Source organism: Bos javanicus, chromosome 7 (genome assembly GCF_032452875.1).
Source record: "Bos javanicus breed banteng chromosome 7, ARS-OSU_banteng_1.0, whole genome shotgun sequence".
Taxonomy (NCBI): Eukaryota; Metazoa; Chordata; class Mammalia; order Artiodactyla; family Bovidae; genus Bos; species Bos javanicus.
This window is the reverse complement of record NC_083874.1, coordinates 107,609,497-107,637,338: the sequence shown is the minus strand read 5'-3', so window position 1 is coordinate 107,637,338 and position 27,842 is coordinate 107,609,497. Positions and strand designations below refer to the sequence as shown.

Sequence of the window (27,842 nt, the reverse complement as noted above, 5' to 3'; positions counted from 1 at the left end):
GGACGGCCCAGAGGGATGGTATGGGGAGGGAGGAGGGAGGAGGGTTCGGGATGGGGAACACATGTATACCTGTGGCGGATTCACTTTGATATTTGGCAAAACTAATACAATTATGTAAAGTTTAAAAATAAAATAAAATTGGAAGAATTAAAAAAAAAAAAAAAAGATTAAATTTATTAAAACGGGTATATGCTACTGCCTTGTCATTGAAAATAATTATTCTTTCAAATAACCTTACCAAGTAAGGACCTAATGGGTAAAATTCCTAATATGTGAAGTATCGTGTATCACATATTAAACTAAACATAAAAATAACTGAAATATCTCTCTTTAACTGAAAACTTTTTTTTACTTAGTACTGAAAAATCTGCCCTTCTCAACACACTTTTTCAGTAACTGGTTTAATCTTATAACTTTATATTTAATTGTATTTTCATAGAAATTACTTTATTTCTTTGTAATAATTTTTAGCCCAATAACTGATACCGAGTTACTTAAAGTAATGAAAAAGTATAATATTTCCTTAAGAATTATGGTTACAATAGAGGAAATAAACATAATAGCTACTGTAGCTTGAAATTCTTTAGAATTTACTTACTAAATAAGTATTAGCAATCAATAGAAACTGTTTTCTAATAGCAATTTAATGCTCCTATTTGGAAAAATATTTTTAAAATAATAAGGATTCTGCAAAATAGATTGTTTCAACAGGGATTCACTTTCTTAACACATAGCGAGGCTAAAAAATAGGGGAAATCTGTCAATTCATCAAGTTTACATTTGAATCAAGATAAGTAATGGATAATCATTTATTTCTTTACTTGAAATGCTGAGCCTTAAATTCTAGTACTGATCACTCAGAAGTATACGAGTAACAGTTTTCCCTACCTGGATTTTACACTATTTTTTCCCTTGTATTATGAACCCCAACTCAATTCAAACTTCACTAATTAAGCCATCGATAAAGACGTTAATGCTTATCTATTGGAACTCAATTATAAATCAACATGTCCAAATAACCCATTTGATTATAGATATAATATACTTTCATATTGCCTATGAGTTGGAAATTTCCAACCAGTTTGAAGGAAAGTGACTTTACCGTATATATAGCTACTTCCTGTGGCCACGAGCAGAGCCAGCTACAGAATGGGTGCATTGAGACATGTGTCCTGCCCACATCGCTTTCAGATTGAAATAACACGGCCCATGTTGCCACAGACTGTGATTCTATGCACGTCCTGAGATCCCTGAGAGCAGGCCTGCATGTTTTCTGACCATGTGAACCAGACACACATGGACTAAGCCCACTGGTGTACACATTCTTATTACCTCACAGCTCCTCTCCAAATCTCAGCTCACTAGTTTTGGTTTTACTACAATGTAATAAAAATTATTGTGGCTTTTAATCCTTTCAGAGGAAAATTTACATTATTTTTTTAAAAGTCAAGGTAATCCTTAAACTTTTAAAAGATTTTCACACTTCTTTTACCACGAACTCCACAGTTTGTAACAGATACGGCACCGTGTTCTTCTAGGTTCACGTGTGAATGTACCCTGCTGTGTGCAGGAATATTAGAAAGGCTTTGAAGAAACAAAGAATCACAGAGTTCAAAATCACTATCAAGACTTCTGGTCATTCAGCTCAGTGGATTACATACCTTGCCCAGTAATTCTCCTAATGTGACATCTTCGTGATTGAGAATCCACTTCTTATCCTATGGCAAAAAGAAAGAATGGTTTTTTAGCTTAGGTGAGAAACGCAATTGCTCTAAGATGCATTTGAGGCCGTGGCATATAGACCTAAGGGATATTTCATTCATACCATTCAATCAACAGCACACGAAGAAGCTGTAACCTCAAGAGGTTATAAAACAGATTTAAGAAGTGTTACTACACAACAGAACTTTAAGATCTACATTATAGCAAACTTTTATCAGAGTTCTCAGACTTCAAAATGATGGTATCCCTATAACTAGAACACAGCATACACTTTCCTCCCACCATAAAGCTTAGGCTACGCTGTTATTTGTCATTTCAGAATGTTGTGTCATCAGTACATGAGGAAATTTCATTTTGCAATGTTAAATTTCCAGTCCTCACTTCATCATACAGAATTATTTTTCTACCCAAACCACATTCCTAAGATCTAATTTTTCCACAGCTGGTCATGAGTTATGGCTGCCTCTTAGAGTGAATATAGACCCACATCTTTCCCAAGTAATTTCCTATAGCATAATAAAGCAACAAACATCAATTACAGTATCATCAAGGCACACACAACCAACGATGCAAACATGCATTATAAAAGAACACTCCATTATCTGACCTCAGGAACTAATCACTACTTAGGGAATATTTTATCATCTAAAAAGTCTCAGCTATGAGAGTACACAATGCTGTAACAGCAGAAAAACATATAAATTAAAGAAGGAAGAAACGAGGTAGGAGACAGACCGGAGAAAGGAGGGGAGGGAAAATGAGGCGAAGAAAGAAAAATCCTAGAGTGGTATGTTTTATTCTTTATGTAAAAGAATTTGCATTAAAGCATAGTATTCCCCCACTACATAGACTGAAATATAACTGTGATCTGTCGGACCAATTGCGACACATAGTCAAACATCTTGAAGTAAAAACTCACCCCAACCACAGCTTTAAAATGTCCTGGACAGCCATTTTGAATTAGTTTACCTTCTGAAACACTCTGTACCCAGCCACCACCCTCTGATAGGTCAACAAAAGGAACAACAATGATTGTTTTGAAAGAACACTTTACATGTATGATCTGCAGGGGTTCCTAACAGGCCTCCTCAAACGTGCTACGTTGGCATTTGGATTACTCTGGACTAAAGGCAATGGAGACCCTGCGGACTCAAGGGAAATTTTTACCTCCCTCTTAAGAATTGAAATATGGTGATCTGCCCACAGTAACAGTCATTACCAGAAATAACTTTTCATGACCTATCTGAATGACAGGGCAAACATCCAATTACTAACACCTGCTCTTCTTTTCTGAGAATTACCCTCCTCTCTGAAGCCTCTGGCTCCTATACATCCCTTAGCTCAGGATGGCATATATATCTTTTAGATTCCTAACTCTAAACTTCTCATGTCTATGTACATGTACAAAATTAGATTTGATTTTTTTCTCCTGTTAATCTGTCTTGTGTCAATTTAAATGTTAGACTAGTCAGAGAATCTAGAAGGACAGAGGAAAGTTTTCTGCCTCCATGACAAGTCTTTCAACCCAAGTATAAAAGAAGAACTATAAAGGTCCTGGAAGAAAACACAAGAGAATATCTTCATGACCAAGCGTGTAAGCAAAGATTTCTTAGGAGACAAAAAGCACACACACACACACACACACAAACCTGGAATTCATCAAATTAAAAACATGCATTTCCCCAAAATCTCATTAAAAAAAAACGAAAAGTCCAACTACTATCTGGAAGAATATTTTTGAAACATATATAAATGACAAATCATTTCTATGTAACACAGAGAACACACACCTCAAAAACAAGATGACTAACAACTCAATTTTAAGAATTAGGTAGAATACTTAACAAAAGAGGATGGACAAATAGACAATAAGCACATCGAAACATGTTTAACATCATCAGTCAGTAACATACAAAGACCACAATAAGATGCCACTTCATATCATCAGAATGAAGCGCCTTCTGTTTACAATAGCCAAGACACAGAGACAACCCACACACCATGGGCAGGTGAATGGATAGAGGTGATGTGGTATGTGTACACACACACACACACAGACTCACACACACATTCACACAGACTCATACACACATTCACACAGACACACACACTCATACTCAATGGGTTATCACTCAGCCATAAGAAAAAATGAAATAAAGCCATTTGCTGCAACACAGATAAGCCTAGAAATTATCATATGAAGTGAAGTAAGTCAGAGAAAGACAAATATATGATATCACCTATATGTGGAATCTTAAAAAATGATGCAAATGAACTCATTTACAAAACAGAAACAGATTCACAGATGTAGAAAACAAACTTAGGGTTATCAAAGAGGTAGGGAGGGATGAATTAATTAGGAGTATGGAATCAGTAAATATAAATTATTATACACCCAAAACCAACACAACATTGTAAATTTACTATACATCAATCAGAAAAAAGAAATGCCTTGAAGAGCCTCTGTCTGGGAAAGGGTCCCTAAGTCTGAAATTTAAATAATGGCTATGGTGGCTCAGATGGTAGAGAGAAGGAAATGGCAACCCACTCCAGTAATTTTGCCTGGAAAACCCCATGGATGGGAGAGCCAGGCAGGTACAGGCCATGGAGTCACAGAGAGTTGGACATGACTGAGTGACTTCACTTTCACTTTCATGGTGTTACCTGGGGTTAAAGATGAGGGTGCTACTGTCGTCTCTAGGGCTGTAACAGCAGAAAGGGGGTCTAGAACGCTTATTATCGCCAGAATGGCTGTTCTCTAGAGGGTCACTCCTGGTTTGAAGTCATGAAAATCACCTTTCTACTGATGGGCAGAAAAGCACATTAGTTGGGAAGAAGACTAACTAGATAAGCAAATCACTGCAATTGAGGAGGAGTCTGTTAAGAGTAAGATTGCTCTTAATCTGTTTTAGCTAAAAATGAAGGTCAGAAGGAAGGAGCCTAGAGCCTCAGAATTTAGATTTGTGAGTCTGTCTGTAAGAGGAAGGGACAAAATACCCAAAGGGAATCCAGTGACAATTTGATAGCTGCAATTTAGCAGAAATATGGACAGAGGGGCAAACTCCAATCTGTCAAACTGGAGAAAGGCAGCAGCACTTGACACATCCCTGAAGAGGGGAACGATCCAACTCCTCCCTTACAAAATAAATGAAATACTCCTACCGGGGCTGCTGGTTGAGAAAGGCAAGCAACTTGAGACACACGATGACACTAAAGCTTCACTGAACACTACGCCTCTGACCCAGGTCATGATGAATATGGTAACAAAGGAGGTTTCCTATAACTTTATCCTTGGGGAAAACAGAAAGTCAATAGGCAGAAACTCCTCAGAAGAAAATTCCAAGGTAAGGCAGGGAACAGAGACACTGAGTCACATGGAGTCTGGAGAATGGAGCGCTGCTGAAGGAGACTGGATCCTTGACTTGCCCATCATCTTTACTGACCTCTCTTCTCCCCTTAGCACACAGGAAAGAAAAGCCACACTCAGAAGGACTGCCAGAAACAGCTGCAGCTCACTCATCAACAACTGTCCCAGGCCTGGTATGTTCTACAGAGATTACAGGGCTTCCCTGGTGGTTGAGAGGCAAAGAATCCGCCTGCAATGCGGGGATGTGGGTTCGATCCCTGGGCTGGGATGATTTCCTGGAGAAAGGCATGGCACCCACTCCAGTCTTCTTTCTGGAAAAAGCCATGGACAGAGGAGCCTGGTGGGCTGCAGTCTACGGGATCATAAAGAGCCAGATGCGACTGAGCGCACATGGAGATTATACCTAATATTCTTATCTTTATCTTTGCTCTGCTCTCTATAGAGGGGAAGTAGACTTGTGCAACCTTCTTGAATGTGGAGAAGAATCAAGAGGAATGGATGCAGACTGCCTGCAAGAAACATGAGTAGCAGTGTCTTCCCTAGTTTCGCAGATTTACTAGTACTGCATGAAAACGAAAGCTGCACCAAAGTATAAGTCAATAGAAATAAAAGACATAAAACTATGAATCAAAATTGTAATGAATAGAGTTAACAGTTTTGTTTCATCTGCTTGCTAGTGATTTATCACCATTATATCTACAAACGGAGAAGGCAATGGCACATCACTCCAGTACTCTTGCCTGGAAAATCCCACGGACAGAGGAGCCTGGTAGGCTGCAGTCCATGGGGTCAACGGGAGTCGGACATGACTGAGTGACTTCACTTTCACTTTCATACATTGGAGAAGGAAATGGCAACCCACTCCAGTGTTCTTGCCTGGAGAATCCCAGGGACGGGGGAGCCTGGTGGGCTGCCGTCTATGCGGTCGCACAGAGTCGGACACGACTGAAGTGACTTAGCAGCAGCAGCATATCTACAAACCTACATTCAAAACTAATGATTAAATTTCCCTGATGCAAAAGCTATAAAATACTTGATTTAGACTATTCAAATATTCTTGACCTTAGGGTTTTATGATTTAATTCATAAGTATTAACATTTCATTACTATGATGAAAGAAACTTATACTTTTTCCATTTATCAGTTACCTGTGAAAATGAAAAAAAAATTTTTTGAAACATCAAATTATTTGGTCTAAATTGGACAACTCATTTTGAAAGGGGGGAATGGAAGGAAACTCTAAGACCTGAATACATTTTCTAAACTATGAATTCTGGGGAATTCCCTGGTGATCTAGTGGGTAGGACTCGGTGATTTCACTGTCAAGGTCCCAGCTTTGATCCTCTGTCAGAAACTAAGATCCCACAAGCCTTGTGGCACGTCCCCGCCCCCAAAAAAGAATTTCTGGGTTTTGTCAACTGATCAGAATATTCTTTAAAACTGCCTAAGAGCAGACTTAGAGCCAGCCCACAGTACAGGCAAGGGGGCTTCCCAGGTGGCACCAGTGGTGAAGAGCCCACCTACCAACAAGAGACACAGGATCCCTGGGTCAGGAAGATTCCCCTGGAGGAGGAAATAGCAACTCACTCCAGTGTTTCTGCCTGGAGAACCCCGTGGACAGAGGAGCCTGGCAGGCTACAGTCCACAGGGTCGCACAGAGTCACACACGACTGAGCAACTGAACACGCAGTCACACAAAGTACAAGCAAAGCCAAGTAAGTATTACCGCTTGTCTGAAAACCAAACTTTTATAAAGAAAAGCTAGGGACACGTTTTTAACATGTTCCCAGACACGCTTGCTTGCTGAATCTCAGAAGAACCTCCATTAAATTGAATGTATCATCTCCACTTCACATGAAAACCGAAGCCTTGAGAAGATAAAATTCTGACTGATCACACAGGTACTAAGTTTGAGAGTTAAGAACTTCAGTCTTCTGTCTTTTGGCCTACTGTTCCAACATATTCTGTTTTGATTTCACTAGTCTCTTCAGTGTGGTAAAGAACATTACATTAAAATAAAACTCAGTAGTATAATACTTATCTGACTCTAAATAATACATATATCATATCATGTAATTAAAAAGAGTCAAATGAAGAACATACTATCTATAACACGAATCAGTTCAGCTCAGTCGCTCAGTCGTGTCCGACTCTCTGTGACCCCATGAATCACAGCACACCAGGCCTCCCTGTCCATCACCAACTCCCAGAGTTCACTCAAACTCACGTCCATCGGGTCGGTGATACCATCCAGCCATCTCATCCTCTGCCGTCCCCTTCTCCTCTTGCCCCCAATCCCTCCCAGCATCAGAGTCTTTTCCAATGAGTCAACTCTTCGCATGAGGTGGCCAAAGTGTGCCATTAATTTTTAAAATCTTAAATATTTATCTACTGTATATGATAAATGAATGTTATGTTATCAAAGAGCCAATTCATGTCACATTGTGGAACTACCCTAGAGGTAAAAATTTTCAGAAAGTCTCACTGAGACCTTTAACGGTTATATTTAATATAATCAATTCCAAAAAGTTTTTCATTTGATTTGTAGAACAGGAAGGTCAATGAAGCAGTTTTGACAACTGAATCACTGAGGCAACTGAGCTAAGAGATATGAGAATTCTCCCTAAAGCACACCTTGCATAAAATTTACACACCTCCTCTATGGCAATAAGATTGATTGCAGCTCCCAGAATTTCAACCTAATTTCTAGTTCAATTATAAGTTGTTGTCCAAGTGCCAAATTAGAAGTCTACATTGAGAGTGTAACTCATCATTTATTTTCATGGGTAAACTTAAGTACAGTTTTAAAAGATGATTGTCATAGCAACATTTCTCAAAGTTTTAGGATGTGTCAAGATTATTTGTATTCTGTCCCTTAAATCTTGTGGTCCCCAAAATTGTGTTAGCAAATAATGCCAAGTTCCAATTTACAACTATTTCTTAATGATAAAAAAAAAAAAAATAAACCACGGGTAAACTTCATGAACGCAGCTTATCATAATAAAGAGCTTACTCCAGTGTTCTTGCCTGGAGAATCCCAGGCACAGGGGAGCCTGGTGGGCTGCTGTCTATGGGGGCGCACAGAGTCAGACACGACTGAAGTGGCTTAGCAGCAGCAGGACTATTAATATTAAGCATGCGTTGCATAATTATTACTCTAACGATCTATCAGTGCTTTGGTGGCATATTAAAAAAAAATCAGTAAATCACTGCATTACAAGTAGATACAAGACTAGAATGTAATAAATAAAAGTGTAGAATAATTTTTTCTATCAGTTGCTTATCTTTTAATTATTATTTTCATTTTTGTAGTATCAAATATTTATATCGAAATTCCTCTCTGACACAGGAGAGCAAACATGCTCCTAAACTATACCGGTAAATGAGCCTAGCACTGGATTTTTTTATTGAAATATAGTTATTTACAATACTGTGTTAGTTGCAGGTATACAGCACAGTGCAGATTATACAGAGAAACACTGGGTATAATCCCTAGTGCTACACAGTAAAGCCTTGCTGCTTATCTGTTAATGCATCCCCTTCCGGCCCCCAAACTTTGGTAATGTAAACTCACTGTCTGTCTGGGAGTCAGTTTCCGTTTTGTGTTCACGTTCATTTGTGTACTTTTTCTAGGTTTCACATGTAAGTGATAGCATATGCGATATTTATCTTTCTCTGAGCTATTTCACTAAGCATAATATTCTGTGTTCACCAACACTGCAGCAAAGGATAATATTTCTGTCTTTTTATGACTAATATCCTGTTGTGTATATAAACCACTTCGTATGCCAATCATCTGTTGATGAGCACCTGAATTGTTTGCATGTCCTGGCTATTGTAAACAGTGCTGTTATGAACACTGAGGTGCATGTATTTTTTTTGAATTAGAGTTTTTGTTTTTTCAGGATATATGCTTAGGAGTGGAACTTCTGGATCATATGGTAACTCTTAAGTTTTTAAGGTCTTTCATACTGTTGTCCATAATGGCAGCACCAATTTACATTCCAACCAACAATGTACAAGGGTTCCTGTTTTCCACATCATCTCCAGCATTTGTTATTTGTAGACTTTTTGACAACAGCCATTCTAACTGGGGTGAGATGCCACCTCATTGCTGTTTTGATTTGTATTTTGCTCATAACTGGAGAAGTCAAGGATCTTTTCATGTGCCCGTGTCTTCACTGGAAAAAAAAAGTCTATTTAGCTCTTCTGCCCATTTTCTGATTGGCCTGCTTGCATTTTTGATAGTGAGTTTATGAGTGGTCTATATTTTAGATATTAACCCTCTGTGGGTGGATTTATTTACAAATAATGTCTCCCATTCCATAGGCTGTCTTTTGGATTTGTTAATGATTTCCTTTGTTGAGCAAAAGCTTTTAAGTTTCATTAGGGTCCATTTATTTGGTTTTGCTTTTATTTCTTTTGCCTTGACAGAATGAACTAAATATTCCTACAATTTGTGTCAAAGAGTATTTGGTCCATGTTCTCTTCTGTGAACAGGAGTTCTGTGGTGCCACGTCTTACCTTTAGGTCTTTACTTTTGTGAGTGAATGGTCTAATTTCATTGTTTTGTACGTAACTGTCCAGCTTTCCCAGCACTACATACTGGGATTTTAATATTTCACGAGCTCCCCAGTTTTCATACCCTTGAACAGAAGGCGCCCAAGAGAAAAAGTCCTGCAGTATATTTCAAGGCTCCATGAACAAGGTTCGCACGAGACAAGCCCTGCACTTCAGCACCACATCACCGCGTGTCCTGCTCTTCCCAGAGGCTCCCATCCTAAAGGACGCCTCTCCTCCAGAGCCTCCTGCCCTCCTATCCGCGCCAAATCCAGCTTTAACAGAGTGCAGAGCTGTTACTCTGTCTTTAAATCTCCCCCACATATATATTTGTTCACAAAGTCTAAACTACTCACTGAATGTAAAAACACATTTGTTTACATTTCAAAAGGTAACACCAGTTATACCTACTTTATTAAAGACAAAAAAGAAATGGGCAATTCTAAGTTAACAGCTAAGCTAAACAACTAGATGACTGAGGTAAGCTAGACAAATATTCAATATAGTTAACAGGTTATTAACACTGGGGTTTTACCTTAATACTTAGTTATTACATTAATATAATACTCAGTACCTTTTTAGTGACCTCATTTTGAACCTTTTTGTAACACAGTACACACCTGTAACTCCAAGGTCTCCACTAGGAGACTTCTGACACTAGGAGGTCTTTCCCTGGAGATTTATGACACAACAAGCATCCGGAATTCACCCTCATTACCAAGAGAGGAGGCGTTTCATCACTTGGGAGGAGAAAACATTCCAATGGGCTCTGGCAGTAATACCCGTAGTCTTCATATTGTTTAAGATAGTATAATCAGCATATAATGAATCCCCCCCCAAAACCCACTGGAATGCACCTAATACTTCTATATTTCTAAATAGATAATTTAAGTCTATTGCTTCCCTGGTGGCTCAGACAGTAAAGCGTCTGCCTGCAGTGCGGGAGACCTGGGTTCAATCCCTGGGTTGGAAAGATCCCCTGGAGAAGGAAATGGCAACCCACTCCAGTACTCTTGCCTGGAAAATTCCATGGATGGAGGAGCCTGGTGGGCTACAGTCCATGGGGTCGCAAAGAGTCAGACATGACTGAGCGACTTCACTTTTTACTTTAAGTCTTATCAAAGAGACATAGTAATTACAATGACAAATATTGCTAGAAAACACTACTGATATCTAAAAAAAAATCTTCCAAGAATAATTTTTAACACTGAATTGTTTAAATACTTAGGACACTTAAAGTTGTCTAAAAATAAACTGAAATTTGAAAAACTATATATTCTAATGTCATATTCTTAGGAATGATGTATCTTGAGGCCAAATTTCTTATCTGTGAATGTGATCAATCCTTGTAAATCACATGCTTCTAGGGAAAATGGTAATTCTGTAAGAAAATGTGAATAATTCATATGTAAAATCAGTTGTAAGAAATGAATTTAACTAACCAGGCTTATTGTCCATGTTTTACACAGTATTTCAAAGTAAATATAAGAATAAAATTTAAGTAAAGCAACAGAGATTAAAAGGTCCATTAAGAGTTAATCCAATTTTAGCACCATATTCTAAAAGCAGAATACCATGACCATTCTATTTGGTAACTCAAACCTTATTTCTTATTTCTCGTAAAACCTTTGGCTTTCAGAAATAAATTAGTAAATACAGATAAAAGTAGAAGCAGATGCTGAAACATAAAATAGCAATATTGATTAAAACGCTTCACAGAGTGAATTAAAGGTAAATGTTTTCTCTGAAACAAGGTTAAAATTCATAGCTAAGCCATCAGGTAATTTCTAAATTTATTCCTTATATTAGAGTGAATTTTTATATGTAAATCTTTCTTACAATGAAACATTTCACAATAAATACCAGAGAAAGCATTTAAATCACAGAAATTCGTATAAAAGGAATGTGGAAGTTTATTCAATAGATTCTTTATAGACTAACTTCTACCTTTATCCATTCTAGTCCCAGAATTGCAAAAAGAAAATTAATTGTCTTGAGATTCATTTTTTTTTTTTTTTGCTTTCCTTTCCTGAAAGGAATGCAAATAAATGAGGCACAGAAGAGTGAAGAGTAGAACGCACCTGCCACTACCATGGTAAAATAACAACAAAAGGTAATTATACTCTTTTGGAAGAAAGCAGGACTTCTAAATTAGGCAGTCAAAAGGTCTGGTCTATTTCACATAATACATATGAATGGACTCCATACAGTCAAAGAGACTACTAGGAAAGATTTTTCCAGGACTCACTTTGAGACACAATATAATACACAAGAAGATACAGAACAGTCTGGAATACACCAGGCTATGGCAGGTTACTAAAACAAAGCCAAACAGTGAAACAGCATGTTGGGGAAACAATGGAAGCTGAGATACAACTCAGCCTGGCTCTGAATCCATCCTGATTTTATATTTATACACACACACACAAACACACACTGAGTTGCACTAGAAATTCCAAGATACGTGGATTCAAAGGTAAGTTAAACACAGTTCCTGTTCTCAAAGGCTTTAATATAAGCATATGAGAATAGAGAGTCAGAAGAGCTAGAACACTGAGATACATGTGGTCTATATAAAGACGCATAAAAAGCCTTCCCAGAAGAGGTAGAAAGGTTTCTCAGATTTCTCAGAGTAACTTTTTGTTAACCTCCCACAAGCTACTAAACTATGAAAACCATAAAGTTCCTGCTTTAGGTGTTCAGAAGTTGCTTACAGTGCTTGCTACTCCCTACGATCCTTAAAAAGATAAAGGTTAAATGGAAGCTATTTGGGGTGAAAAAGAAAAGCACAAGAGGTATGCGTACCTTTGCAGGAGTGAAACACAGGGGTTGGTCAGGGATCCCAAAGTTTCTTTATCTGTAGCTGATGATTGTCATCATTCCACTGATACTAACTTTCTTCTTCTAGAAACTAGATGGTCTGTTTTCTAATTCCATTCCCCAAAAAATTTCTCCTAGTAGACCAGGCAGTAGTCTCTGACATAAGCCATAAAAGTCATCACTTCTATGGAACTCAATGTTACAACTACACTGGAGGGGAAAAGATGAAATGCTAGGGAAATACACAGTTCTGGAATTTCAAGACAGACTCAAAACATAAGGGTATATTCTATTAGACACTTATGACAAAGTGGTTACAACCCAAACATTAAATACATGAGCAATAAATTTAAGAATCCAAATGTCATTGCAAGCACTGCCTCTCTAAGAAAGTTCATCTCCAAAGAATAAACTTTTAGAGTGCACTCTGTTCAAAATGTTAAAGCGTCACATGAGTGATAGATGTTAAAAGTCAGAAAAAGTAATCCATATTGTATTTGAGAACTTAGGAAAAAAAATTCATGAAAGAAGTAAAAAAGAAAACTCTTGAACAGGGTTATAATTCTGATACACTAAAAGGAGAAAATAACTTCAGTAAATACACAGGAAAAAGTACAGATTGTCTAAAAAGAGTGAATACACCAATCTTGTGTTGTTTAGTCACTAAGTCGTGTCCAACCCTTTTGAGACCCCCTGGACTATAGCCCACCAGGCTCCTCTGTCCATGGTATCTTCCAGGAAAGAGTACTGGAATGGGTTGCCATTTCCTTCTCCAGGGAATCTTCCCAACTCGTGTGTCCTGCATTGGCAGGCTGATTCTTTACCACTGAACCACCAGGGAAGCCCTCACACCAATATTGTAGACCCCTAAGTTTTTAAAGGCAGTAGTATTGGGTATGGCAAATAGATGGGGAAACAGTGGAAACAGTGAGAGACTTTACTTTTTTGAGCTCCAAAATCACTGCAGATGCTGACTGCAGCCATGAAATTAAAAGATGCTTACTCCTTGGAAGGAAAATTATGACTAGCCTAGACAGCATATTACAAAGCAGAGACATTACTTTGCCGACAAAGGTCCATCTAGTCAAGGCTATGGTTTTTCCAGTAGTCATGTATGGATGTGAGAGTTGGACCATAAAGAAAGCTGAGCGCCGAAGAATTGATGTTTTTGAACTGTGGTGTTGGAGAAGACTCCTGAGAATCCCTTGGACTCCAAGGAGATCCAACCAGTCCATTCTAAAGGAGATCAGTCCTGGGTATTCTTTGGAAGGACTGATGTTGAAGTTGAAACTCCAATACTTTGGCCACCTGATGCAAAGAGCTGACTTACTTGAAAAGACCCTGATGCTGGGAAAGATTGAAGGTGGGAGGAAAAGGGGACGGAGGATGAGATGGTTGGATGGCATCACCAACTCAGTGGGAATGGGTTTGGGTGGATTCCGGAAGTTGGTGATGGACAGGGAGGCCTGGCGTGCTGTAGTTCATGGGGTCACAAAGAGTCGGACATGACTGAGCGTCTGAACTGAACGGGTAGAAAAACTAGAGATATACTTTCTGACCAAAACATGGAGAGCTTTAAGTACCAAGCAATCTAGTATTCACTGAATCTTATACCCAACTGTCTCTAAACTTTTATCACTCATTTTTTTTTAATGTGATGTAGTCCCTGGGCAAATGGTGTAAATACATTTGTCCCTGCTGCTTTTCATTAAGCACAACTATAAACCAGGAAATGATGAAGAGACGATGAAAGAACTCTGAATGGAGATAAGAGGAAGGTGAGCTGCGTGGGACCCCAGGGATGGGGACACGGTTGCAGCAGGATGTCCCCCAAATGACAAAGGAGGCTTAACTCTCAGAGTGGCAACAGAAGACAGCCCGGGGGGCCCATTCCCCTCCAGGATCATACGTCTGTCCTGCCCAGCATCAGATAAACCCAGCACCACCTGCAAGGGCCGGCGGGGAGCTCGGCAGATACAAGCAGTCAGGGCCAACCTGCTCTTTCCCACCGGGGCTGAGACTCCCTGCCCTGCCAAGAAGTATGGAGGCAGCTCCGAAAACAAGGGCAGGAGGGATCCCAGAACAACAGTGGCCAAGACTGGGAAGTCCTTGGTCCCAGAGACCTGATCCAGACCAAGAATTACCAAAGTAGTTAGGCTGCTGGTGAGGGAAATGCTGCCAGACAAAAACAGACTCGCCTGGGAAGCCTCTGTCTCCACAGAGCTAAGACTCCCATCTCCTTCCCAGACAGGGGCAGCTGGCGCTGGAAGGGAACTGACAGAACCCGACCACAGGCAGCCAGCCCGTGAAGGGCTCTCTGTTCTTACGGGCAGCAGAGTTCAGCCAAATAAGCACCAGGCAGCCTACATGCCTGACACTGCGGCCCACCACAGGGAGAGGAGCAGGTGGAAACCAGGTAAACCAGCAAAGCAGAGTCACACCACAAAGGCTCCAAAAAGCAAATGGTCGCTTAAACCACAACCTGCCAAAGCAAGCCAGGTCTTACAAGCCAAACCTAAACCAGGTGACCGCCTGTAAAAACAGAAGATTTAAATAGGACCCAGAGTCTCCCAACAAAATAAAATGTTCAGAGTACAGCACAGAATCATCCATCAAACCCACAGCCAAGGAAATCACAACCTGAATGAGAAAAGACAGTCAATTGACATGAAAACTGGGACAGATCAGATGTCGGGATCATCTTGCAAGAATTTCAAAGCAGCTACAAGAATACTTCTACAACCAAACTCTCTCAAAATAAAAACAGATTAACTCAGCAATGGAAACAGAAGTTATAAACCAGAAAAGTGAAAATCATAATACTAAAAAAATTCAGTAACAAAAATAAATTGATGGAATGAGGAATTCAGTAAAATGAAGATGACAGAAGATAGAATCACTGGACTTGGCCACAGACCAATAGAATCTACTCACTTTAAACAAAGAAAAAAGTTTTTAAAAAGGAACACAGCCTTGGCGACGCATGGGACAAGAGAAAAGGCCCAACCTTTGTATAAGTCTCAGAAGGAGGGGAGAGACAGAGTGTGTGTAATGCTGCAAAAGCACTGAAACAAGTAACGGTTGAAAATTTTCCAAATTTGCTCAAAGACACAAATCTACAAATTCAAGAAGCTGAAACAAATTTACATAGGACAAACCCAAAAAAATCAGTTCAACTGAGACATAAAATTACGCTCTGAAAATTAAGGACAAAGAAAAAGTCTGGATTCAAAGGCAGATTTCTCCCTCTGAAGCTATGGAGTTCAGAAGGAGGTAGCACAGTTTTTCAAATGTTGAAAGAAAAGAACTGTCCATTACCACTACAGGTGACAAAACTATCTTTTAAGAGTAAAGAAAAAAAAAGACATTCTTGGATGAAGGAAAACTAAAAGGATGTGATCAAGAATAAATATAAACAGAGTTGTAATATTTTCTCTCTACTCCTCGATGAATAGTTTTGTGTACCCCAGATACTACAGACAGCAGAATGTTAGTTAGGATAGGCGAGACATAGAAAAAGTAACTCATGGGACAATTCCCCTTCAAATTTCATTTAATTCCATGCGAGGAAAGAGTTAACATGCATGTTAACTTTAGCATGTTAGTTTTAGCATGTCAGTTTCACCCAGCTCCTGCTTATCTAGATAGCATACTCTTAAAGCTGAGAACTTCTGCAATGTTCAGATGTTAATGAGTAATGTTAGTCTACATGCCTGAAACGGCGGGTCAAGACAAACACGCTGTTGGCTTGTTTAAAATAAACCTGGAGTCGCTCTGTGCATCTGGTGTGGCTTGAGGTCCTCACCATGGCTGGTCATGAAGCAGGTATGTGGTCCATTCCCTTGGAGAATTCTGGACTTCAAGACTCAGAGTATATCTCTGAGTATGTCTCTTCCTGAGTATATCTCTGCAGTTTGTAGGTGGAAAGACATGCCCATAAATAGAGCAAGAAATCCTGAGCTTGACCGCTCCTTTGCCATTCCTGCCGTCTCACTTGTACACTCTGCTATAATAAATCTTGGCCTTGAGTATAACTCCCTATTAAGTCATGTAAGACTTTCCAGTGAAAGCGTGAACTCGCGGGTGGTAGCCGAGCTATCAAGACACGCTGGGGGCTTGCAGGTTCTGAGAGCTAGATTCCTCAGGTAGCAAGTGGCAGAAACACTGTTTGAACCGACAACTTTCTGACTCTGCAGGCTACGTCCTTTCTAACAAACCATGCTGCCATCCAAGATAGAGTGATATATTGAAAGCAATGCATAGACTCTTTAAACTTCACAGATTGACTATCATGCAATGTAAGTCACTCAGTTGTGTTCGACTCTTTGTGACCCCATGAACTAACTAGTCCATGGAATTCTCCAGGCCAGAATATTGGAATGGGTAGCTGTTTCCTTCTCCAGGGCATCTTCCCAACCCAGGAATCGAAACCAGGTCTCCCTGAAGGCAGATTCTTTACCAGCTGAGCTACCAGGGAAGCCCATCATGCAATTATCAGTTTTAATTAACTGAAACACAATGGGTTTTATGTTCTATTTCAAATTCTAGTTCTAAAAGATTTCTGACTTATGTTTCATATACTTGTTTTCAGCAAACAATGCCTATGTAATCCAATCATAGATTGCTCTTCATTCATTGAACTGACTACATTATATCTAATTTAAAGCCTTACATTTTGCATATTCACAGTTTGGGGATCAAAAAATAAGGCCACTATAAAAATTTTAAGTTGCAATTAAGTAAAACGACACCACATAGCTGACAAAATTATGAATCAATTTTGTAAAATTTTTGTATAAGCTATAATAATGACTTCAGTCTTCAGACCACTTATTCCGACTAGATGAGATATGACAAAAGTTCCATTTTCTCATGGTAACTACCAATTTTTCTATAACGTTTAAAGAAATAAAAAACAAGAAAAAATTAAGTCATACCAATAATATTTTCCACTTTCAGGAAAACTCTAGGCTTTTGTAATCCTTCATCTTTGCACATGAATAGGTATAATAGAAGGCATAAGCTATAAAAATAGCTGCAAATAATAAACAATGACAGCTTGAAAACGTTAAAACCCGAATTGGAGAGAATTACTGTGGCTTCACAAAGTAGCTATTTTAAATGACCTGAGCAAGGTAGTGAATAAGCAACTTCCCCTTTGCTCTCCTGTGGAGGATCACCAGCCGCCGCCTGCCTGGGCCACAGGGGCCTAATTGGGCTTCCTGGTGGCCTGCCACAGGCTGCAGATGGTCCTTACTTGCTATGCCAATTAATCCCCGCCAAACTGCTCTGTGATGGCTGTACATCTCTTCCTACAGTTATCCTTTTAAAGAGCTTTACAGGGATACAGGGACCTATCTGAAATTAGATTAAGCAGATAACTCAGTGATTAAGAGCATGCTTTAAATGAATAGTCAGTTCTCCAGGATGAAAACCCACCTAAAATATAACCAGGGATACCACAATCTTAGCTATTACCATATCCTTCCCATATTCAAAATTCAATAAAAGGAGTTCTTCCATAGGGTGGAGAAGAGATAAATTTTAAAGCTATATTTTCACTTTTATTTTTTTTTAGTAATGACTTCTACCTTAACCAATTACAGGACAACTCACTAATACAGTAATACAACCTATTCCCAAGCAAGAGCCAAGTAATACAGGTCCAACTTAAGAAGTTAGTTACCCAAAACAGTGAAAACATAAGCTTTATCCATCCATGGTCAAGTGGATGGAAATAACCATCCAGGATAATGGATTTTTTTTTAAGGCAAAAAACACAGACTTTAAGAAGAAAACTAACTACAATTTAGATTCACAATTTACAATTTACTGAACACCTAAAGCAGATAAATTTCTGAACATATTGACAACATGAGCTTTTATTTTGAAGCCACAAGCCCAACTATGATCTTTAGGAGGAATAATTAACAGAATGCCACAATACAGGACATAAAATGATTGTCAGAGTCTGTAATTTTTCTGCTGTTCATACTGAGAAGTAATTGTTCTCTCTACTTTTCTCTTCGACACAGCTTTTCAGTCCGTCTGCTTCATTACCTGCTCGGCCTGCTTAGCACATTTGTTCCACTCAAGGTCACAGCCACGGCGTATTTTTAGAGTCCAAGGATTACTCAGAATTTAATCAGCTTTGTCATTAAAGTTATCAGGGTTGCTTTAGAATAAAAATCCTCATTGACAAGTATGCAAAGAAGTCTGCCACTATGGACTCCGCTTGAATAGCTTTTAGTAATTGAATACCTGTTTAAATACTCTACAAATTAATGCTAAATAATTCAAAAGTTCTTTGCTCCCAATGGTTATTTGGGAAAGACTTCTATTTGTCACCTTAGCAAATATTTCATTATTATATCTGCAGGTTTCATAAAATACTTTCGTGTATGGTATACTTTTGTCTTTCAAAGGGAAACTTAATTCTTATTTTTAATTCATGTCTACTCAAATCCCCTACTTATAAACTTCTGTTCCTATTAGTATACTATTAATTGAAAAAAGGTTGTATAACTTTCTGTAGACATTAATATCTTCCAATTCATTTTTCATCTGAACCTTAGAACATCTCATTTTTCTTGACGAAAACTCACAGCCAAGTCACCCTCCAAAGGGATACATGCAGCTGGAACAAGTAAAGAAACATGCTGATACAGACCCTTTTCACGTTCTGGAAACTAAACGACCAAAAATAGCCAGCTAGAACAATATGCAGGTTCAACGTGGTCTATCAAATTCCTGCAAGACACACCTTGTTCTTCATCCATTCATACCACCATTATGTCATGGATAATTATCCCTTTTGCTGACGGAACTGAGTTTAGCAAACACACTGTGAAAGGGCAGGGGTGCATTAAAACGACAGCAGAGTATAGATTCTGCTCTTGGAGCTTGTATTCCAGTGAGAACAGGAGAAACAGACTGTGTGGTACCTTTATCCCTAGAGAACGAGAGAGAAAACTTCTAGCTTTTTCTGTCTAGTCTTAGCCCCTACCCGTGCTTCTCCCTACCCCACACCCTGGCCACTGAGCTGAGTCCCTCTCAGGAGAGTTTGGCTCTCTCCCCAGTGCCCCCTGAGCAGGAAGAGGCGTGTCTGAGAGGAGTGGGTCGGAGCCTGCCCTCTGGGCCCCGTGTCCAGTCTGCATGGAGGGCGGCAGCCTCACGGGCAAGACATGCAAGGGGTGCCTCTCGCCCTCTTCTCAGGGTGATGGGGACGGGGGTCAGTGGAGTGACTTCTGATCCAGATACTGGTGAAGGGGGACTGAGTGGGGCTGAGGACAATTCCATGGGATTGATCAGAACTTTCCTCAATGGGTCCAAAGGCTCCAGGAACGCGGTGATCTAAGTCACTGCAGCACGAGCCCCCTGTGCTCTGCAGCGGTGGAGCCAAACTGCGTGGGCTTTACCCAAGGCTGTGCAGTACTACACCAGCGACCTCCCCTCTCGAAGCCCCATCTCCTACCTTACAGTGAAGGCAAGAACAGCAGCTACCGTACAGAGTGGCTCCAAATACTAATGAGATTTTTAAAGAGCTCAGCACAGTGCTTGACACACAGGAAGCGTTTACCGAACACTAAGCATTCTCCTTGCTCAGAATCCCTCAAACATCTGGGAAAAGGGCAGTCCGTCATCTCTCACACTCATCTACCTCCAGCGCCTCGACTCCCCTCTGAAGCAAACCATGATCCTGTTTGGACCTTCCTTCCCTCAACGAGCATTTATCAAGTATCTGTTGAGTGACCATCACTGTGCTGGGCATTGGCTAAAGAAGGTGACAGAAGCCAGCCCCTCTTCTTGAGAGCAGGACGAAGTGAAACACGTTTGCAAATTACTAAGTAAATTAAAAAGCGCAAACAATACTGAGATAATGAATAAAGTGGAGATAGCTATTTAAATAGACTGGCATTTAAACTGAGTCTGGGACCAGGCAGAGACAAGGAAACGATATTCCAGACAGAAGGCACAGCTGGAACAAAGGCTCTAAGTCATGGGGAGAGCGTGGTATGTCCAAGAAACAGAGTCCATGTTGACCCTTTGGGTTCTCCACATGGACATACAATTATATATTTGACATCTGTATCTGAACGTGTGATCCTATCTCAAACTAACCATGTTCATAGCAGAACTCTACTCTTCTCTCCAAAAACTGTGTTCTCACAGTGTTCCCCATCTCAGTGTTGATGAGCTAACCAGTTCCTCAAACCAAAAATCTTAAGAGTTGTTCTGGACTCTATTCTCTGCCTCGTCTCCCATAGACAACCCATCAGGACATGTTGAGTCTACTTCCAAAAGGTAACACATCTACCTTCTGTCCGTCTCGAGTCCCACCACTGAAGACCAAGTAAACATCATTTCTCCCCGAGAGCACTGTAAGAGTCCTTCAGCCTGATTTCTTGCTTCTATCCTTACCTCATAAATATTCTGAATGCAGGAGAGAGTTGCAAATAATCTTTTAAAAAATGTAATTAAGAACTGCCTTCCCTTTTATTAAAAATCTCCAATAACATTGCACTGGTCTTAGAATGAAATGCAGACTCTCTCCCACAGCACAGCAGGACAAGACCTGGGTCCCACAGTTCTTACACTGATCTTATCCCACTCCCCGTTTTGAGGGCTTTCTTACATTCTTTATATAGACTACGTCTCTGGTTATTGTTGATTTTGAACTCTGTACTGTGAAGTCACTCTACCTAGAACTTACTCATCAATGTAACTTTAACCATAGTTAATGCATTTCATGTTCCAGGTCTTTGAGTCAAACTGTATCTTTTCAAAGAAACTGTATCTGACCATCCAATCTAAAATGGACTCCAAATGACAGTATACTATTTCTCTATTATGTCATTGACATTTTGAGGACCCAGTATCACTTATCCAAACATGTAAAAGTTATTTATTTATTCTATTAACAGACTGTTACATAAAACACATTCTATTATATTCCACTGACAAATGTGCCTCCCCCAATATGTGGAACGTGGTAAAAAGATGCCCATTAAAAAGGCTTACTCTAAGGAGAAAACATTCGATGCTGTAAGAATGTTTTACAGTCTTATTCTCTAAGTTTGCTGCGTCTGTTCCCACTAGTGATCCCACTGCACTTCTCAAGGACCTGGCATGTACACACCTGTGGACACCCCCTTCTGAGCATCCAAGCTGCTCCTGCATGTGCCGTCAACAGGCACCTGTCGGTCACTCTTCAGACGGTCTATCCTTGAGAGCGTGGGCCTGGATGGGCCATGGAGGCTGGTTCAGGGGCAGTGGGGTTGGGTATCTGAAGCCCTCCAGGCCCTGAAAGGGAATCGACCAACTCTGTGTGGTCCCACAGTCCGCATTCCGGGGACTACGAGTGCCTCGACTGTAGGCAGAGCACAACTGGCGGAGTGCCAGCGCAGAGCCACAGAAGGAGCTGTGTAAAGTCTTCCTGGGTCTAAGGATCTCACCAGTTCACCTGTTTCCTTTTTAGCAACATTAAGCTATAATTCTTTTAACTCATCTGTTTACTTTTATGTATGCATGTGTGCATGTGTGCTAAGTCATTTCAGTCACTCTTTGCGACCCCATGGACTGCAGCCCACCAGGCCTCTCTATTCGAGAGATTCTCCAGGCAGGAAGACTGGAGTGGGCTGCCATGACCTTCTCCAGGGGATCATTCCAACCCAGGGATAGCACTCACAACGTCTCCTGTGTCTCCTGCACTGGCGCCACCTTGGGAAGCCTACTTTTCTGTATCTCCTCCCTCTAAAAGGTTAGCTGCCTGCTTATAGGAGCTTTGTCTGGCTGGTAATGTCTGACACATACATCACTGCTATTTCATAACTATTTGCTGGATTATAGTTCTTACAATGATAACAGGAAAATGCAACAACTTTTAGAAAAAATGTTTCAAAAGGTCATGTTTGCAAATAAATACTGACCAAATCTGGACTTCCCTGGTGGCTCAGGGGTAGAGAATCTGCCTGCCAATTCAAGAAATGTGGGTTTGATCCCTGGGCTGGGAAGAAGGAAATAGTAATCCACTCCAGGATTCTTGCTGGGAATCCCATGGACAGAGGAGCCTGTGGGCTACAGCCCATGGGGTTGCAGAGAGTCACACGTAAATTGGTGACTAAACAACGACAAACAACTTACCAAATCTAAGAAAAGCAAGCGCTGCCTTTCAACTAATCTTAACTGTGTAAGATTCACAGTTTAGTAAAAGTTATCTATTACTGTTTCATAAGATGGCATATATGTTATCCTAAAGCCTTAGGAATTTTATAAAAAATTGAGATAAATACCAAGAAATCTCTCATTATAAACTAAAGACTAATGGAAAGGTGGACGACAGAGGATGAGATGGTTGAATGGCATCACCAACTCAACGAACGTAAGTTTGAGCAGACTCTGGGAGATTATGAAGGACAGGGAAGCCTGGCATGTTGCAGTTCATGGGGTCGCAAAGCATCGAACATGCCTTAGCAACTGAACAACATCAATAGGTAGGAAGAAACTGGCCAATAAAAAAGTTTACTTTAATATTCTATTTTACCCTCAGCATATGCAGAATCGTTCTTCCAGTAAATCATTAGAAACTAAAAATGAAAAGCAATTTCTGCTTGTGAGTCAAATTTTCCTTAAATGACTTGTTAATTACTTAAACATACCACTATACTATGCATTTTGTATTAAATTGTATATCTTCACAGAAACTAAGATACTTGATTTCAAGATGAAAGATTCAAGAAAATTCCACAACAGAGAATCCAATATTAAAGCCCCTGATATTACTGTTATTCACATCAAAGAAAACTTTAAAAAGGCAGATGGTTTGCCAAAATTTAATTTTACAGTGCTCCTGCATACCAGCTAAAAACCTAAGTTTGTTAATTATAATGGTAGTAAACAGCACTGGGTAGAACAAAAAGTCATTTGTTTCTTTGAATCTAATCATGAGGTGGGTGTGAAATATTTTGGCATGTATGCCACAGACATATTAAAGTAGCTACACTACAATCATTTTACTCAATATGTGAAGCAAAATACTGAAAATAATTCGAATTGAAAAAAACACAACAGATTGAAAGGAAAGAAGCTAATCAATAGAAGCTATCTCTAGGGTTTGAGTAGTAATAATTTTCTTCTTTAAATTTCACTTTGACTATAGACTGCCCATATTATCAGAAAAATCAAATGATTTCTTATGAAAGAAATAGAGTGAATGAAACTGGTAGTTGGAATTAATGCAGTTCAAATTATGTTAATTTCTTTGAGTAAACTGAATAAATTTATGGTAAAGAAAAAAAGGAAAATAAAGGTAGAATATTCCAGGCTACAGGTATACTGAGACCACGACAGTCTGTATGTTATGAAGGTACTAAAAATGCCATTTGACTCAAGAGTATTCCTACACTGTGGCAGAGACCAGAGACACGACCAAATATGCACTCTATTATTTATGACTGTAAAGCAATATCACTGATTCTAAAAACACAGTTTCTAAGTAAACCTACTCCAAAAATACTGCTCTTGGTAAAAACAACTCTGGCAATCCATTTTAAAAACTGCCTTCAGAACTTAAGAATGTATCCAATGTTAGCAGATACCAACCTATGGAAATGGAATTTGTAAAGACAGTAATTAAGAGCCAAATCTGGTGGATGTGGTAGGTGGTAGGTAGGCCAAACCTGCTAAAAAACAACTTGACTGCCAAGTAGTGAGACCCATTTTGTATTGGTCGAAACGTTACCTTTAAGTCAAACCCCAAAGAAATAATTTTTTAAAATATTTATTTATTTGGCTGTGCTGAGTCTTAGTTGCAGCATACAGAATCTATTCCCCGACCAGGGATAGAACCCAGGTCCTCTGCGTTGGGAGCACAGAGTCGTAACCACTGGACCACCAGGGAAGTCCCCAAAATAAACAAACTTTAAAGCATTTTTAGGAAAGCAGCACAGCAGTTAGAATTTTTTGTTCTCCAAAATTATCTTGATGAAAAGTGTAAATTATTATCAGAATTCTTTACATTGGTCTTAGAAATTTACAGAAGCAGCTTTATAGCTGTATTTATATGTATAGGTATAAGCTAACAGTGGAAACAGTGTCAGACTTTATTTTTGGGGGCTCCAAAATCACTGCAGATGGTGATTGCAGCCATGAAATTAAGACGCTTACTCCTTGGAAGGAAAGTTATGACCAACCTAGATAGCATATTCAAAAGCAGAGACATTACTTTGCCAACAAAGGTCCGTCTAGTCAAGGCTATGGTTTTTCCTGTGGTCATGTATGGATGTGAGGGTTGGACTGTGAAGAAGGCTGAGCGCCGAAGAATTGATGCTTTTGAAATGTGGTGTTGGAGAAGACTCTTGAGAGTCCCTTGGACTGCAAGGAGATCCAACCAGTCCATTCTGAAGGAGATCAGCCCTGGGATTTCTTTGGAAGGAATGATACTAAAGCTGAAACTCCAGTACTTTGGCCACCTCGTGCGAAGAGTTGACTCATTGGAAAAGACTCTGATGCTGGGAGGGATTGGGGGCAGGAGGAGAAGGGAACGACAGAGGATGAGATGGCTGTACGGCATCACTGACTCGATGGACGTGAGTCTGACTGAACTCCGGGAGTTGGTGATGGACAGGGAGGCCTGGCGTGCTGCAATTCATGGGGTCGCAGAGAGTCGGACATGACTGAGCGACTGATCTGATCTGATCTGAAGCTTGGGAAGGAAAGAGTTATCAGCTTTGTGACTCACATCTTTCCTGGCACTACAGGAAGAATGCCAGGAGGAATGAATGACCTCCACCAGACGTCCTGGTAAAGTTATGGACAGATTGGTCTTCAAACCTCAGCCTGCATCAGAATCATGTGGAGGACTTGGTAAGATTGACAGGTCTCACCCCCAGACTCTCTCGTCAGTAGATCTGGTGAAGGACCCAAGAATTTGTATATCTACTAAGTTTCCAGGTGGATTTGATGCTGCTGGTCTATTATATTATTATATAATAATAATATTATTATTAATAATAATACTTTGGTATAAACCCAGGACGACAGAGGATGAGATGGTTGAACGGCGTCACCGATGCAATGGACACGAGTTTGAGTAAACTCCGGGAGTTGGTGATGGACAGGGAGGCCTTGTGTGCTGCGGTCCATGGGGTCACAAAGAGTGGGACACGACTGAGTAAGTGAACTGAACTAAAAGGATAAACCTAGGAGAAAGTTACCAGGGCGGGCTTACCTATAAAGTTAAGGTCTTTACCTGGTCTTCTAGATACGTTTATCTACAATAACCAATAATTCTGAGTACATGACTAGAGAATAGGAAAATGGCAATCCACTCCAGGACTATTGCCTGGAAAATCCCATGGACAGAGGAGCCTGGTAGGCTACAGCCCATGGGGTCACAAAGAGTCGGACACAACTGAGTGACTTCAGTTTCATGTAAGAATTTTTGTGTGTGGAATTAATGGACTGAAAGAACAGAATCCCCAAACCATACACTGCTTGAAACTTTTGATTCTGTTAATCAAAAACTTACCCTCCTGTGATGAAAGGGAAGCTTTTGAAAGCTATACATCACGGACACAAGCCCCAAGGGGAGAAAGAACACTACATTTGTGCCTGATTTTTGCTTTGGGCTTTCGTGGTGGCTCAGATGGTAAAGAACTCACCTGCAATGCAGGAGACCTGGATTTGATCCCTGTGTTGGGAAGATCCTCTGGAGAAGGGAATGGATACCTACTCCAGTATTCTTGCCTGCAACATTTCGTGGACGGAGGAGCCTGACAGGCTACAGTCCATGGGGTTACAAAAGAGTTTGACATGACCGAGTGTCTAACACTTATCTTTTGAATTATTATAATACTCTGGTGTTGGAAGACAGCTGTGATTTGCATAAACCAGGGATGCCATTTCAGCCTTTTGTGTTAAGACAAGCAGTTTCTCAAAGTCCCATGGTTTAAAGTACGTGCCTGTTAAGTTGCTTCAGTCATGTCCGACCCACTCCGACAGTATATACTGTAGCCCTCCAGGCTCCTCTGTCCGTGGGATTCTTCCAGCGAGAACACTGGAGTGGGCTGCCATGCCCTCGTCCAGGGGATCTCCGCACCCAGGGACTGGACCCTCATCTCTTAGTCTCCTGGCACTGGCAGGCAGGTTCTTTACCACTAGCACCACCTGGGAAGCCCATGATTTAACGGTGGTATTACCCAACTGGTTATCAAACTTTCACATTTGTTTTGCATTTTTCCTTACAGTTTATCCAATCAAGGGGTTGGTAAAGATGATCGGAAAACAGTGTGACAGAAACGCAGCTCTGCAACTTGAGCCCTTCGAAAGGCTTGCATTTTGCTAGGAGAACATAGTGAGTCCTTTAAAATGCTGTGGGAATTAGCTGACATTTTAAAAGATTACTTTATGCCAGACACTGTAATTTTTACATGTATATGATTTATATGATAATACACATATGGCATCTATTTAAATCTGTAAAACCTAACAAGCAGTCATAAATTCCGTTTATAGATGAGGAAACTTAAGCTTTCATTGATAAATTGACCCATCCTGCATATCTGAAACATTAGGATTCAGGTATTGGATACACACGTCTATATTCTTCACTGCTGAACTATACTGAAAATTGTAAAAGGGCAAAAAGATAATGGGGAAAGGGGGTATAAAAACCTTGGTTATCTAGAGTTCTCTGTATGTATAATTCCAATGATATGGTATTATTTTAACTGTATCATCATAAAAAACTGATTATCTGGATATAGGTATATGTATGGCTGAGTCCCTTTTCTCTTTACCTGAAACTAGCACAACATTGTTAATAGGCTCAACCCCAAAACAAAATAAAAAGTTAAAACTGATTATCAGTCCTAAATCTTTAGATGCTCAATATGAAGACAAGTATGCTTTTAAATGGGCAGGATAAAGCAGAAGTATTACCTTTAATGATTCTTACTGCCGCTTTCTAGTCAGTACAAATAACTCCTGTGGGTCCTCTGAGTTTTTGGATAAGACAACCAAAAGCACAGGTAGTAAAAGCCAAAACAGCAAGTGGGACTACATCAAACTAACATTTTCTCCACAACAAAATAAATTTAAGAAAATAAAAAGGCAACCTGTGAAATGGGAAAAAAAATTGCAGACCATATATTAGATAAGGGGTTTAATATCCAAAATACATAAAGAATTACTAAAACTCAGTCACAAAAAACCCAAAGAATTTCAATTTTAAAAAATGGGCAGAGGAGCTAAGAGGACTTTTTTCCAAAGAAGATATCCATGCAGCCCACAGGTGAAACGGATCCTCTGCATCTCACCAAGGAAATGCAAACAAAACCACAACAGATATCCCTTCACACCCATTAGAATGACC

General features: G+C 39.8%; 1 protein-coding gene across 3 annotated transcripts in view; it reads right to left on the bottom strand.

Moving 5' to 3' along the window:
* The window catches only part of FER (FER tyrosine kinase), a 467,773-nt gene that overhangs the window by 158,971 nt on the left and 280,960 nt on the right, over positions 1-27,842 (bottom strand). For all 3 annotated transcript variants that reach the window (XM_061424535.1, XM_061424536.1, XM_061424537.1), the window contains one exon: positions 1,662-1,718. In XM_061424535.1, coding sequence (XP_061280519.1) covers positions 1,662-1,718 — 57 coding nt within the window. The remainder of the gene's footprint in view (positions 1-1,661; positions 1,719-27,842) is intronic.